The sequence below is a fragment of the Hyperolius riggenbachi genome, chromosome 10, assembly GCF_040937935.1.
Source record: "Hyperolius riggenbachi isolate aHypRig1 chromosome 10, aHypRig1.pri, whole genome shotgun sequence".
NCBI classification, from domain to species: domain Eukaryota; kingdom Metazoa; phylum Chordata; class Amphibia; order Anura; family Hyperoliidae; genus Hyperolius; species Hyperolius riggenbachi.
Genome location: NC_090655.1, coordinates 3,176,350 through 3,190,310, shown reverse-complemented (window position 1 = coordinate 3,190,310; position 13,961 = coordinate 3,176,350). Strand labels below are relative to the sequence as shown.

The 13,961-nt window shown below is 46.3% G+C and overlaps 1 protein-coding gene across 2 annotated transcripts in view; it reads left to right on the top strand.

Annotated features, from left to right (window-relative positions):
• SLIT1 (slit guidance ligand 1) overlaps nucleotides 1–13,961 on the top strand; it is a 617,918-nt gene that overhangs the window by 48,866 nt on the left and 555,091 nt on the right. The window contains exons 1-2 of one of the 2 annotated variants that reach the window (XM_068257844.1): nucleotides 3,712–3,748; nucleotides 10,025–10,128. In XM_068257844.1, coding sequence (XP_068113945.1) covers nucleotides 3,727–3,748; nucleotides 10,025–10,128 — 126 coding nt within the window. In that variant the 5' untranslated portion in view covers nucleotides 3,712–3,726. Of the gene's footprint in view, nucleotides 1–3,711; nucleotides 3,749–10,024; nucleotides 10,129–13,961 lie in introns of those variants that run through there. The other variant, XM_068257843.1, reaches the window with a different exon arrangement.

Sequence of the window (13,961 nt, the reverse complement as noted above, 5' to 3'; positions counted from 1 at the left end):
ATATGGTACAACAACACTGTGGTGGTGAAGGAAAAAAAAGGTGCGTACACACATGCGACTATAGTCGTTTGAAACGATCATTCCCTGATCATTTCAAACGACGATCGCTTAAAAAAAAGCAGCCAACGACCTAACGACGGACGAGCTATATCGTTAAAAACGAACGATCTAGCTTGGCAGATTTTTCCCAACGACGATCGTTTGCAAAAGTAGTACATCGTTCAAAACTGTCGTTCGTACTAGGCTTGACATGCACATTTCACTATTTCTCCATGGAACTTTTTTATTTTTATGCGCAAGCGCAATAGTTGCTTTACGTGATGTAATGTTCGTTCTAACGATCAGATCGTTACACACCTTTAACAACTAACTTTACTTAGGTCGTTCTTTCCTCAATTAAAAGTTTGTTCATGTGTGTACGTAGCTTTACTGAGAACAAAACCACCAATAAGAAAAAATGTGGGTTATCCCCTTCAAAGCATTGAGAAAAGTTTCTACAAGCAATGAAATGCCTGCATATTGCTCAATAAACAGAATGACAAACGGTAAAATGTAAGTCTTCGCCATCTAAAATGCCCCATCTTGTTCGGAGAGCTCCTTGGTCTTGTTTAGTGGTGTTGAAGCCTGGGGGGTGTTTCTGAAAAGGTGTGTTTATACCGACTCATCATGTGACTCTTATGCTGGGAATAGACTGTGCCTTTCTGCGGCACGTTTGAGCCATTAGATGGCTCGATTGATAAATTCCGACGTGTCTGTTCACCCGCCGGATCGATTCCGCGCTCGATACCGCGGGCGGGACAATGGAAAAAACGAGCAGAAGATAATAGAAGCGCCCGCAGGTACGAGCGGGAATCGATCCGGTGGCATAATCGAGCCGCAGAAACGCACCGTCTATTCCCAGCATTAGATTGCACACAGGGGGGGCTTCAGGCAGCTGATCATGTGACTTTTGAAGGTAACTGGCTGCACCAGAACTTTTTAGGGGCTTCATAGCAGAGGGCCTGAATACATATGCACATGCCGATTTTCAGTTTACTAGTACAATCTTTTTTTCCTTTAACTGGACACACACACACACACACACACACACGTACACACACACACACACACACACACACACACACACTGTACACATACACACATACACACACACACATACACACATACACACGTCTGGCCACTTCTGGTCCTGGCCAGTCAACACTAGAAGTGGCCGTGTCCCTGCGGCCAATTCCCTGAAATGAATCTAATGCAGCTCTGGTTTCTGCCCCGTGATACATTCCTACTGGTGATTTTTGTGCGTTTCTTATTAGATTTTCATTTTTTCTATGTGCGCTTGCAATGCGCTTTTGCTGAGGCCATCTTCCTGTTGCAAAGTCTCCTGGGATTGCCGATCCAGAAACGCAATGAAAATCGCCCGCATTGCATTATTACTGCGCTTCGCAAATGCTCAATAAGGCTGTAGTCACTGTGATTGCGATTTCATGGAATCACACCACTGTGTACAGCGCTTTTCGATTCTCATTATTCCCGCGGTGACCTTGCAATAGGAAAACGCCTGCGATTCTGAAATCCAATCAAAGCGCGGCCAGTGTGTACAGATCCTTCCTCTCCATACATTGATCAAACGTCAGCCTCAATCTGTGACCGTTTCACAGCTGTGTTTTGTTTGGTCTCCCTCTAAATGTGCCAGCCGCTTGCAATTTGGAGTCTGCGATACCCCACGGCGAAAGCCCTGCGATTTACATGGCCGTTTCCTGGCCGGGAACCAATGGTACTAAACCAGGACTACCAATGGCAGCCCCAGCAGCTAACGAGCTTACAGTGTATATTATTCTTACCTAGGTGATACTTCCCCCTTAATTCACACTTCCCATAGAATCCATTAGCGTATAATTGCTGATGTTTACAACTTGTCATAATTACTTAATAGTGTTGCAGGTTATGTAAGCAGCGTTTGGGGACCGGCTGAACTGGCGGGGAGGATGCAGCTGTGGCGCGGCGCTGGCTATGGATGCACGAGTAACGCCGGGGCTTGGCCCCTCTCTAACACTGGCTGCATTGTACTTGACCTCCCTGCACAGGATCATTTTTTAAAACGTATTACTTGTGGCGTTGGTGTTCCATCAGCTAGAGTTTCATTGTGTCTCAGCCCCACGTAGCAGGAATGTATGCTAACTAATGTCGTTATAAAGTGTTTAAAGAGCTACAGTTCACTTCCTGGTCCGTGCTAACGCAGATCGCCTGACCGCAGGCATCAGTAATTACAGCAATTAAAAACTGTATTGTTAAAACATGGCAATAATTATCACAAAAATAAAATGCTGCAAAAAAAACCTAGATTGAAATATTGAGCAACGGCAAAGTAATGCTACATACACACGTGAAAGATTAATGAAAGATCACAGACCAATTTCACCACCTTCCATATAGTATAAGAGCCAGACCTACACAGTAGTGAGCTGAACTCCCCATCAGATAAAATCTTTGCAAGATGCTGCACACACAGATGCTGTACACATGCAACAGATCAGCATCTGCAAAAGATCTGTTCCTGCAAAAGATCCGTTCCTGCAAATTGCATTCATAGTCTATGATATCTGCAGATCATCATACACACCTTGTTTAACAGACATTCATCTGCAGATCAGATCCACCAGGATGGATCTTCAGATCTGCAGATAATTGTCTGATCTGCAGATGAATGTCCGGTAAACAAGGTGTGTATGAGGATCTGCAGATATCATAGTCTATGAATGCATATTGCAGAAACAGATCTTTTGCAGATACTGATCTGTTGCATGTGTATAGCATCTGTGTGTGCAGCATCTTGCAAAGATTTCTGTCTGATGGGGAGTTCAGCTCCATAGAATAGACTGTGTAGGTATGGCTCTCATACTACATGGAAGGTGGTAAGATTTCTATCTGATGGGGAGTTCAGCTCCATAGAATAGACTGTGTAGGTGTGGCTCTCATACTACATGGAAGGGGGTAAGATTTCTGTCTGATGGGGAGTGCAGCTCCATAGAATAGACTGTGTAGGTGTGGCTCTCATACTACATGGAAGGGGGTAAGATTCCTGTCTGATGGGGAGTGCAGCTCCATAGAATAGACTGTGTAGGTGTGGCTCTCATACTACATGGAAGGGGGTAAGATTTCTGTCTGATGGGGAGTGCAGCTCCATAGAATAGACTGTGTAGGTATGGCTCTCATACTACATGGAAGGGGGTAAGATTTCTGTCTGATGAGGAGTGCAGCTCCATAGAATAGACTGTGTAGGTGTGGCTCTCATACTACATGGAAGGGGGTAAGATTTCTGTCTGATGGGGAGTTCAGCTCCATAGAATAGACTGTGTAGGTATGGCTCTCATACTAAATGGAAGGGGGTAAGATCTCTGTCTGATGGGGAGCTCAGCTCCATAGAATAGACTGTAGGTATGGCTCTCATACTACATGGAAGGGGTTAAAATTGGTCTGTGATCTTGCCTTTTCCAAAGACTTTTATCTCAAGTGTGTATGTAGCCTAATGACCCATACACACGGGCTACAACTGTTGCTGGAAACACATGGCGCGCGCATGTTTCGGTGACAGGTCTCCCGTGTGTATGAGGCGCGCACAAGCAACTGTTGCTAATCAGAGCTGTCGCCAGGCGATTGACTTGTTCAATCACCGGCAACAGCTGTTGCAGGAACCGTTGCTAGTCACAAGTCGGTGCGGTGGTGTGTATGCTAGTCTCTAGCAACTCTTGTGAGTCCGACAGTTCATTGAACCTGCGACAGAAGTTGCTGAGCAACAGTTTCCGCTATGTTGGAGACAGGTTGTTGCCGCGTGTATACAATCGTCGCTTGTATACAGCTGTCGTTGCTAGAGACTTTCAACTGTTGGTTGTCTCCATGCAACTGCAGACATCCGTGCCTCGTGTGTATGTAGCTTTAGGCAATACAATTCATCGCTACAAGTCGAAATCACTTCTTGCATCCAGATTTCATGTCAAATATATGCAGTTTGAGGCCAGAAACCTACTAGGAGCCATTTCTAATCGCTAGCGATTTGTAAAAGTACTTACTAATGCAATGCTATGGGCGATTTTTATAATAATAATAATAATAATAATCCAAACATTTATATAGCGCTTTTCTCCTGTTGGACTCAAAGCGCTCAAGAGCTGCAGCCACTGGGACGTGCTCAGGAGGCCACCCTGCAGTGTTAGGGAGTCTTGCCTTGAACTCCTTACTGAATAGGTACTGACCCTAGCCAGGATTCAAACCCTGGTCTCCCATGTCAAAGGCAGAGTCCTTATCCAGTACTCTATTCAGCCACTAGTACCACAAAATCACATCGCTCTAGTGGGATCACACCCATATCGCAAAGCGCTCAGGAAATCGCTCCTAGTGGGTTTCTGGCCTGAGGGCTGGAACCCACGCTTTTTTGAGTGTTTAGGGAGCGCTTTAAAATCGCTAGCGCTTTCCCTAAACGCTCTGCCAATGTAAATGTAACAAATTCGACAGTACTGATTGCGATTAGCAAAATCGCAGGACATGCAGCATTTTGGGAGCGTTGGCGCTTCAATGTAAAATATTGAAGCGCTGGCAAATCGCTCATGAATCACTACAGATAGCGATTTGTGTGCGATTCTAAATTACTGCAAACTGTAAAAAGAAAAAAATAATAATTTGAAAGGAACAATCAGAATAAAAATCGCTAATTACCAGTCGCTACAAAGTCGCTGGCAAAAAGTTGACACTTTTTAAAATCGACAGAAAACGCTCATGAAATTGCTTACAAAAACACTACTTAAAAATAGCGATCGTGCGAGGAATTTGCGATTTGAAGTGGGTTCCAGGAATCACTTCTTGGTTGAAGTTGCATGACATTTACTTGAAATTTGAATGCAAGGAGAAATGATTTCCATCTCATTGATCATTCCTAATTGCTATCAGGGCCGGCCCGCTCATGAGGCGGGGTGAAACTTTTGCCTCAGGCGGCAAATTTCTAGGGGCAGCATCCGCCCATCGGTGGGTGCGGGGAGCCGGCCGCCCAGCTGGAGGGGTAGCGGGCAGGACGGGGGTATTGGGCCTAGCGGCGGGGAGGGGGATCGGACCCCCCCCCCTCCCTCGCCTGGGTCCCCCGTCCTCCGCTCCCCTCCAGCCTTAAATAGATCAGAAGCGCTACTCGTAAGAGGCAGTGGGCGGGGAGGACTCACCTCTTCCTCGCTCGATCCAGCGTGCGCTCCACTGACGTCACTTCCTGCAACGCCGCCCACTGTATTGTAAGTGGACGGCGCTGCAGGAAGGGACGTCAGTGGAGCGCACGCTGGATCGAGCGAGGAAGAGGTGAGTCCTCCCCGCCCACTGCCTCTTACGAGTTGCGCTTCTCATCTATTTAAGGCTGGAGGGGAGCGGAGGACGGGGGACCCAGGCGAGGGAGGGGGGGGTCGGACCCCCCTCCCCGCCGCTAGGCCCAATACCCCCGCCCTGCCCGCTACCCCTCCAGCTCGGCGGCGGCGGTCCCCCCCACGGGGGGGGGCATTGGCAGCAATCATTTTTTCCTCAGGCGGCAAAAAGTCTGGGGCCGGCCCTGATTGCTATTCACATCTTTTATTTGCTGAGACTCTCCACAGCCTGTTCATTCCGGCTAGTGGCACAAGCACTACAGTTTCTGCGTATAATGAAAGTCTATGGACCGCATGTGAGTTTCCACTACAGCGAATCTGCATGCGTTTCCTGCATGCAGATTTGCATAGACAATACTAGTGGATGGGACCGTTTCCACTTGTCAGGATTTCTGAGCGTTTTTCTGTGCAGAAAAAATCAGCACGGCAGAGCCATCAGAATGATTCGCATACAACGTATTTTTTTATACATTTTTGCATAAAATCAATGTAAAAGCACATAGGCACTGACATGGTTAAATTCGCATACTCATTAACATATGCAAAAACGCCCATGAATTTGCAGTAAAATTCGCATCCGCGCGCAAATTCGTTTTTGCATTTTCCGCGACTAATTTGCACCGCACAAGTGGAAACGGGCCCTAAAAACACATATTGGTGCATTATACAAACGCACTTTGCTGCATATTTATACAAACGCGCAACTTGCTGCATATTTCTCAAAAACACATGTACAATGCACACTGGGCTCTATTCACAAAGCATTAGGCTAGTTACACACCAGGACGTTGCGTTTAGGGGACGTTATAGGGCACATAACGTGCCCCTAACGCAACGCCTGGTGCTCTCTGGTGTGGACGCCAGAGTGAGCCGCATTGTGCAGCTCACTCTGGCGTCCGTGATGCCGTGATGCGTACGCTTGGACGCATGCGGCATCACGTGGTCCCGCCCGGCCAATCGCCGCACAGAGCAGCCGCTCCTGGAAGTAAACACTGCACGTCACTGAGTGCAGTGAATATTAATTAGCCATGTGCCCGGCCGCTCTCCCCTCCTCCCCAACATGACTGAGCATGTGCAAACAGTCTAACGCGGCTTAGCCGTCTAGAACGCACAGCATGCAGCACTTTGCTGCGTTACAATGTAACGCAACGTGGGCAGTGTGAACAGCCCACTTGTGTTACATTGCTGTGCGTTGGGGGAGCGTTACAGGCTGCACTAACGTGCGCCTGTAACATCCCTGTGTGCAAGAAGCCTTAGTGTATTCAGCAATGCTGAAAACAGCTTATTTTACCGATCACCTTCCCAAATTACTATTCCCTAAACCTATCACCGCACAGAAAACTAATATCATCCACTAGCAAGGTAAATTACTTACTTCTGCGGTAATTGCCTCCAGAAATGTCAAGAAATTGCAATTCACAAAGATTTTCGCATTTGCTTTACCGGACAAAAATGTTCAGTATTTTTCTCCAGTCATAGCAGCTGATGACTGGCTCTCTCAGTGCAGTAGATTTGACAGACAGCCTTTAGGGAGAGCCACACAGACCTGCTTCTCACGCTGATTTGATGCGATGGGGGTATCGGGTGGGTCTTTCACGGAATCAGAGCAGAGGAAGGTGACTTTTTAGAAGGCTTCTCTGCATCCCTTTAGATGTGAAAATATGTATGTTCTTATAAAGAAGTGCTCCCCCTGGTGGCTGCAGCACATCTAAAGGGATGACAGGATGCACTGCAGAGAAAACCTCAGACTCCTGATCCATGCAGCTCTTTGCCTCACCGCTGACCTGCTACATGGGTGGTAAGTGGCACTTTCTGAGCAGGGCTTAGTGAATTGAGGCATGTTTGTTCGGTAAATTCTTTTTAACCTCGCTGGCGGTAAGCCCGACACAGTGTCAGGCTAGCCGCCGCAGGGGATCGCTTGGCCCCAGGAGGATTTTTTAAAAATAAAAATGGTTTTATGTGGTTAAGCTAGCACTTCGCTAGCTAACCATGTCCCCCAAGTGCCTCCAGTCCCCTCTGATCGCCGCCTCCCAATCAGCACCCAGCTTCGCTATGGGGAGGATCGGAACTGCGGATGACATCATGTCCGATTGTCGCCATAGCGGTGAGTGAAGCGAATTGGGAAGCTGCGGCTCTCGCAGGATCGCGGACGGGTGAGTGTTGCCGGCGGCGATTTGGAGGCTCAGAGAGGTGACGGGGGACTTGGGGGCCCACAGTTAGCTAGCCTAGTGCTAGCTAACATTAACAAAACACTTCTAATTAAAAAAAATCCCTCCCGTGGACACAGCCACCGCATCTGCGTACCGCCAGGGAGGTTAAATAAACTTTATTATTCTTACAACCTGTCTCGAGATCCGGCATCCGTCTGTAGCCAACCCACCTGAGTACATTTGAAATCGGCGCCGGTAGACTTGGGCGCAGGATACAGCGGTATATGGCTGATCCTGCTTCTGCACAAGTCCGGGCTGCGGTAATTACTATTCCCCCTTCAGGCCGCCATGGATAGTGGGGGAATGAAATAATTCGGCTTCCAGCGATTGCTGGAGGCCGAATGATTGTGTTTTTAAGCAACTTCGGCTCCATCTTCTGACTGCGCCGACGTTACTCAGTGAGCGCTGCAATAGGAATGATTCCTATTGTAGTCTATGGAGGCGCCGGCTGCGCCCAAATCTAGCAGCGCTGAAAAGCACTGCTCCGACCCACCTCCCTCTTAGCCGAAGAGGTCATGGGGCTTCTCTAGGACCAATCAGAGAAGTGCCTGTGATCTCTTCTGCTAGGGAGCGGAGCTATGGGTGGAATCTGGACACTGGAAAGTATAGCTAACTTTATCTAAAAATCACAACGCCCATCCCCCAAATCGCTCCAAAAGAGGTTTTGCAGTGCTTCTGTACATTGCATTGAGAGCAAATGTGCCCAAAATGCTGCTGTGATTAACTCAGAGGGCTGGTGCACACCGAGAGCGCTTCTGAACACTTTTTAAAACGCCAGTGCTTTGAAAAGCGCTTGGCTAATGTATTTGCATGGGATGGAGCGCACCAGAGCGATGTGATTTTCTCCCAAACGCAACCGCGGGTCCTGCAGCATTTCTGCGCTTTTCTGAGGTGATTCAGCCTCAATGTTAAGTATACAAAGTGGAAAAATCGCTCTGAAAAGTGCTAGAACAGAGCGATTTCCCAAGCGTTTTTGTTACAGAAGCTGTTCAGTTCCAGTTCTACTGTAAGACTTTGTTCACATTATAGATTGGAAGTGTTGAGCGCTTTTGTGCGTGATTTTTTTTAACGATTCCCAGTATTTTCTGAGCGTTGAATGATTTTATGAAAGCACTTTGATAAGCAAATGAGATTTTCACTTCCTGACAGCAGTCAGGAAGTGAACTCTTTCACCCGGAAATGAATAGTAGCATAATAATAGTTAATAATAGGTTTTTTTTTTTTTTCTACCTATATACCCGGAAATGAATAAATACAATGGGCTCTATTCACAAAACCATGTGCGGTAATGTTTTTTTGGTCGTAAACTTACCACCTGCGGAAAACACAGAAAAATTTCCACATTCACTAAAAATGTTCCGCATGTTTCGCGCATGCGGTAACAATGCGTAAAAAAATGTGGGAAACATGCGTAATTACATGGTAAACATGCGGAAACCATGCGGACAAAAAGTTGCATAAAAAAACTTGTCCCAAAAAAAAAATGTCCAGCAAATACGGCACTGAAGGCTCCAGACTCCATTTAAGTCAATGGGAAGCGAAATATATCACCAAGTACTATTAGGTGATAAAAATTCGGTAGTTAAGTCAGAAATAAGGCGCCTTTTTTTTTTTTTTTTTTTTTTTTGTGAATTTGGATTTTTTTGCGGAAACTGACGACTTTTGCGGACTTTTACCGCATTTTTTACGCATGCGGGTAATTAATGCGTAAAATTTTACGCATGCGGTAAATTTCATGCGTAAACATTTGTGAATGTCAAGATGTTTTTTTTTCAGTCGAGAATTTACCGCAAGTGCATTTCCGCATGCGGAAAATCATTGAGAATAAAGCCTATTGTATTAAAAACGCTGGGGAAATACAAAGTGCTTTTTCAAGCGCTTAGCAATTTCCCTATACCTTCCATTGAGCCAAAACGCTCAGAAAATGGTCCAGGCAGCGCTTTTGAGAACGGCACGCAATCGAACCGCTCATATGTGAACACTCTCATAGGAAATCATTGCACAAGAGCTTTTAGGGCGATTTTCAATCGCAATCCCACAAGTGGGTTCCCCACCATTTACATACATTAGCAAAGCTTTTTTTGGGTCCAAAAATGCTTCCAAAATGGCTCTAGTGAGTCCCAGCCCTCTTTTCCACGGCAATTGATAGGCATTGAAATGACTCTCAAACCCTCTCAACTTTTCACTGCTGCCTGGTAACTGCTCGCTGCTGCCTGGTAACTGCTCGCTGCTGCCTGGTAACTGCTCGCTGCTGCCTGGTAACTGCTCGCTGCTGCCTGGTAACTGCTCACTGCTGCCTGGTAACTGCTCACTGCTGCCTGGTAACTGCTCGCTGCTTGCTGAGCACACAGCTCAACTGCCCGTGGAAAAGAGGCCTTAGGAAGTTAGTAATTTCTTTATCCGTTTACCTTCCATGTTCAGGTTTCTGCAGAGAGCTGCATCTAGATGGAGTCAGAACACCTGATCGGCTCACTGGTTCTGTTTCTTTGCTTCAGGAAGTGTTAGAGGATCTACATGACAGGCAGGTAAGTAAGCCATAGGGATGAGCTCAAAATTCAATTGTAGGTAATTTTTGTTTTTGTTTTACTCCATAGTAAAGCCTAGTTCACACTACAAATCACAGTTGCTAAGTGATTGCCATTTTCAGAGCGATTTTTTTAAGGATTGTTTGTCTTTGCCAAATTCGCACTAATAATGGTACAGGCAGCGTGTTTTCAATTTTATCAAAATTTAAAGGGAACCTGGGTACTTATCCGTTAGCCGGGCGCATCCTCTAGGTGGCGACAAAACTCCACCAGAGTTACATCTTTCCCTACTATCCATGTCGGCCTGGAGGGGGAATAGTAATTAGCGCCACCTGCCGGATGCGCCCAGCTAACGGATAAGTACCGGAACCTGTACTGAGTAAAATTATTTAAAATAAACACATGAGGTAACTTCAAATGAACATTACATAGTTACCTTGCCATCAGTTCCTCTCAGAAGCTCCCCATTTTCTTCTTACAGTGATCCCTTCCAGTTCTGACAATATTTTGTCAGATCTGAAATATATCAGTTGCTGTCAGTTATAGCTGAGAGGAAAACTGATGTACCAGGTAATGTCCATGTTTCCCTATGGCTCAAGTGGGCGATGTTACAGTTTAACTGTGTGCTGACCAGAAAGCTGTTATGGTGTAATGGCCATTTTCAAAATGGAGGACGGAGAATTCCCTCGATTACAGTGAATAAACAGGACGCGGGACAGGAGAAAGACACTGAGGGGTAGACTACATGGAAGGTAAGTATGACTTGTGTATGCTTATTTTGACTTTTAATTTTCAGTTCAGGCTTTCTTTAAACACTGCAGTGAGAACACCCTCATACGTGTCACTGCTGTAGCCTCTTTTCCCACGAACTGTTGAGCTGTGTGCTTAGCGAGCAGTTGCCAGGCAGCAGCGAGCAGTTGCCAGGCAGCAGCGAGCAGTTGTGAGAGTTTGAGAGGCATTTCACTGCCTGTAAACAGTTCGTGGAAAAGAGGCCATAGAGTGAATCAGCCCTAAGTGGTATTACCCTGAGGAGGACCAGATGTTTGCACAGGACCAATCCTGTTATGATTTACCTGACAGATGTTTAACCAGTCAAACAAACAAGTGTCCTGATTGTTCAATGAGCAAATGTGTTTGATGTTTAGTGGTATGCAAATCATTCCGAGTTGATGTAAGATTATGCATGTAAGGCCTCCTTTCCACGGACCGCTGATTGGCAGTGAAATGCCTCTCAAACTCTCTCAACTGCTCACTGCGGCCTGGTAACTGCTCACTGCTGCCTGGTAACTGCTCACTGCTGCCTGGTAACTGCTCACTGCTGCCTGGTAACTGCTCACTGCTGCCTGGTAACTGCTCACTGCTGCCTGGTAACTGCTCACTGCTGCCTGGTAACTGCTCACTGCTGCCTGGTAACTGCTCACTGCTGCCTGGTAACTGCTCACTGCTGCCTGGTAACTGCTCACTGCTGCCTGGTAACTGCTCACTGCTGCCTGGTAACTGCTCACTGCTGCCTGGTAACTGCTCACTGCTGCCTGGTAACTGCTCACTGCTGCCTGGTAACTGCTCACTGCTGCCTGGTAACTGCTTATCGCTGCCTGGTAACTGCTTGCTGAGCACACAGCTCAACAGTCCGCGGAAAGGAGGCCTAACTGCCTGTTTGGAAGGGCTCATTTCCAGGCGCTATTCTAGTTTAGGGGATCCAGCGCTTTTGGTGTGCATCGCCCTTATACAGTCTTTACACTGACTGACTGCTTTACATGGCATCAAAGAATCATATTTTCAGCGTTGTCCCAGGTGTAATATACTGTAAGCCATAATTATTTGCATTTCATTACCCTCCTCAAATCAGGACATTTTCTGGAGGAAAGATATAAATGGTATTGGTAGCCGGGAATTAGTCTGTTGCTCCTGATTGAATATTAAGTACTCATCATCCGTTCCCTGCAATTCTTGTGTAGTACAATTTCCCTCCCGTGTGCTGACAGTTACCGGGAGAGAAACGGTAGCGTTGCATAAAACGCTGCGTTCTTGCCACTAATGGAAGTCTATGGGCCGCAGGAAAAAACGCATATGAAAACGCATATGCGTTTTCAAACCTGCGTTTTTAAAAACTCTGGTTTTGTTGCATATTGTGCAGGAAAGCTGCCAAAACATAATAAAAGTCAATGGGAGCGCAATGGTATGCGTTTTTCATGTGCTTTTCCAAAAAACGTTTGTTTGTTTTTTGCTGTATTTTTGCTTCCTGTTGTCTTCCAAGTGATTTGCAGGAATGGCAATATAAAAACGCATGGAAAACGCACGCAAATCGCACCAAAAACGCAGTAAGGGCCCATTGACACTAGAGCGTTTTGCCGGCGATTTCGGAAAAACGCTCAGGCACTAGCGGTAGTGCAATAATACCCTATGGGCCCTTTCTCACTTGGGTGATTTGCGTTAATTGTCACCAATTAACGCAAATTGCCAATCGCAAATGCGTAGCCTGCACCATTTTCAGGCGATTGCGTTTCAGTGCTATTGAAGCGCTAATCGCGATCATGGACAAATTGCTGCAGTGTCCAGTGATTTTTCAGCGTTAATCGCGGAAAAATCACTCCCGCACAACGCTGGCAGTAATCACCCGCGTTTTGCACTTATAAGTGTGAATGGGGCCTAAAAACACACACAACATTAACAGAAAACATGACATAAAGCGCAGCATTTTCCGCTCTGTCATATGCGGACCCAGCCAGATAGTTTCCTGTATATTTGACCCCCTCTTTGTGAGAAGGCCTGTATTGGAGGCACAATTTCCATGCAGCAGAGTATGACAATATCACAGCCGGCGTGTAGTCATCAGGGCCGGGCCTTTGTGCGCCAATATTGAGGAACATTAATGGTGCCATGTTAAGAGCCCTTAAGAGCTTTTATGTGTTTTATTGAATTTTTGTTTCTCTTTGTGAGTGTTATTTATCTGAGGGATCGTTTGCCTCCATTCTAATGCAGCTACTGGTCTGTTGTTTGCAGAGCATTACTAGGTTGCCAAAGAAGGTAATAGGAATCCATTCTGCTAATTCTGTTGACTCAGGTGCTGCTGGCCGGGGCAGTGTAAATTCTTGGGGAGTAAAGCTTAGCCTTGCAGTGACAGTAACCAGGAGGGCCCTGGGAGAGGACAGGGACTCGTCACAGCATAAGAATAGGAGGAAGATTGATATAGTACACATTATTCAGGGAGTCTAGGTAACTGCATGCAATCAGTGTATGGGGAGAAGCTGGACGGTCAGACATCTTCCTGGATATAAACGACATCTCGCTGATGGGAATGTCCACAATGTACAGAAAAGAATCGCACAACTCGGTCCTGCAGATGCTGGTGCAGGATCCTCAGAAATCTGTAATCCACAAGTCCAAAGTATGGATCTGCACACAGTCTAGTCAGGAACAGTGCAACTTTTGTTGTTCCATCACACACATACAATCGTCTGTTCCTTCACCGACGATCGTTTTGGGGCCAGTAAGGTCCCCTTTATCAAGGCAAGAACAGACATATACGTATATATGTCTGTTCTTGCCTACGTATATATGTCTGTTCTTGCCTACGTATATATGTCTGTCCTTGCCTACGTATATATGTCTGTCCTTGCCTACGTATATATGTCTGTCCTTGCCTACGTATATATGTCTGTCCTTGCCTACGTATATATGTCTGTCCTTGCCTACGTATATATGTCTGTCCTTGCCTACGTATATATGTCTGTCCTTGCCTACGTATATATGTCTGTCCTTGCCTACGTATATATGTCTGTTCTTGCCTACGTATATATGTCTGTCCTTGCCTACGTATATGTCTGTCCTTG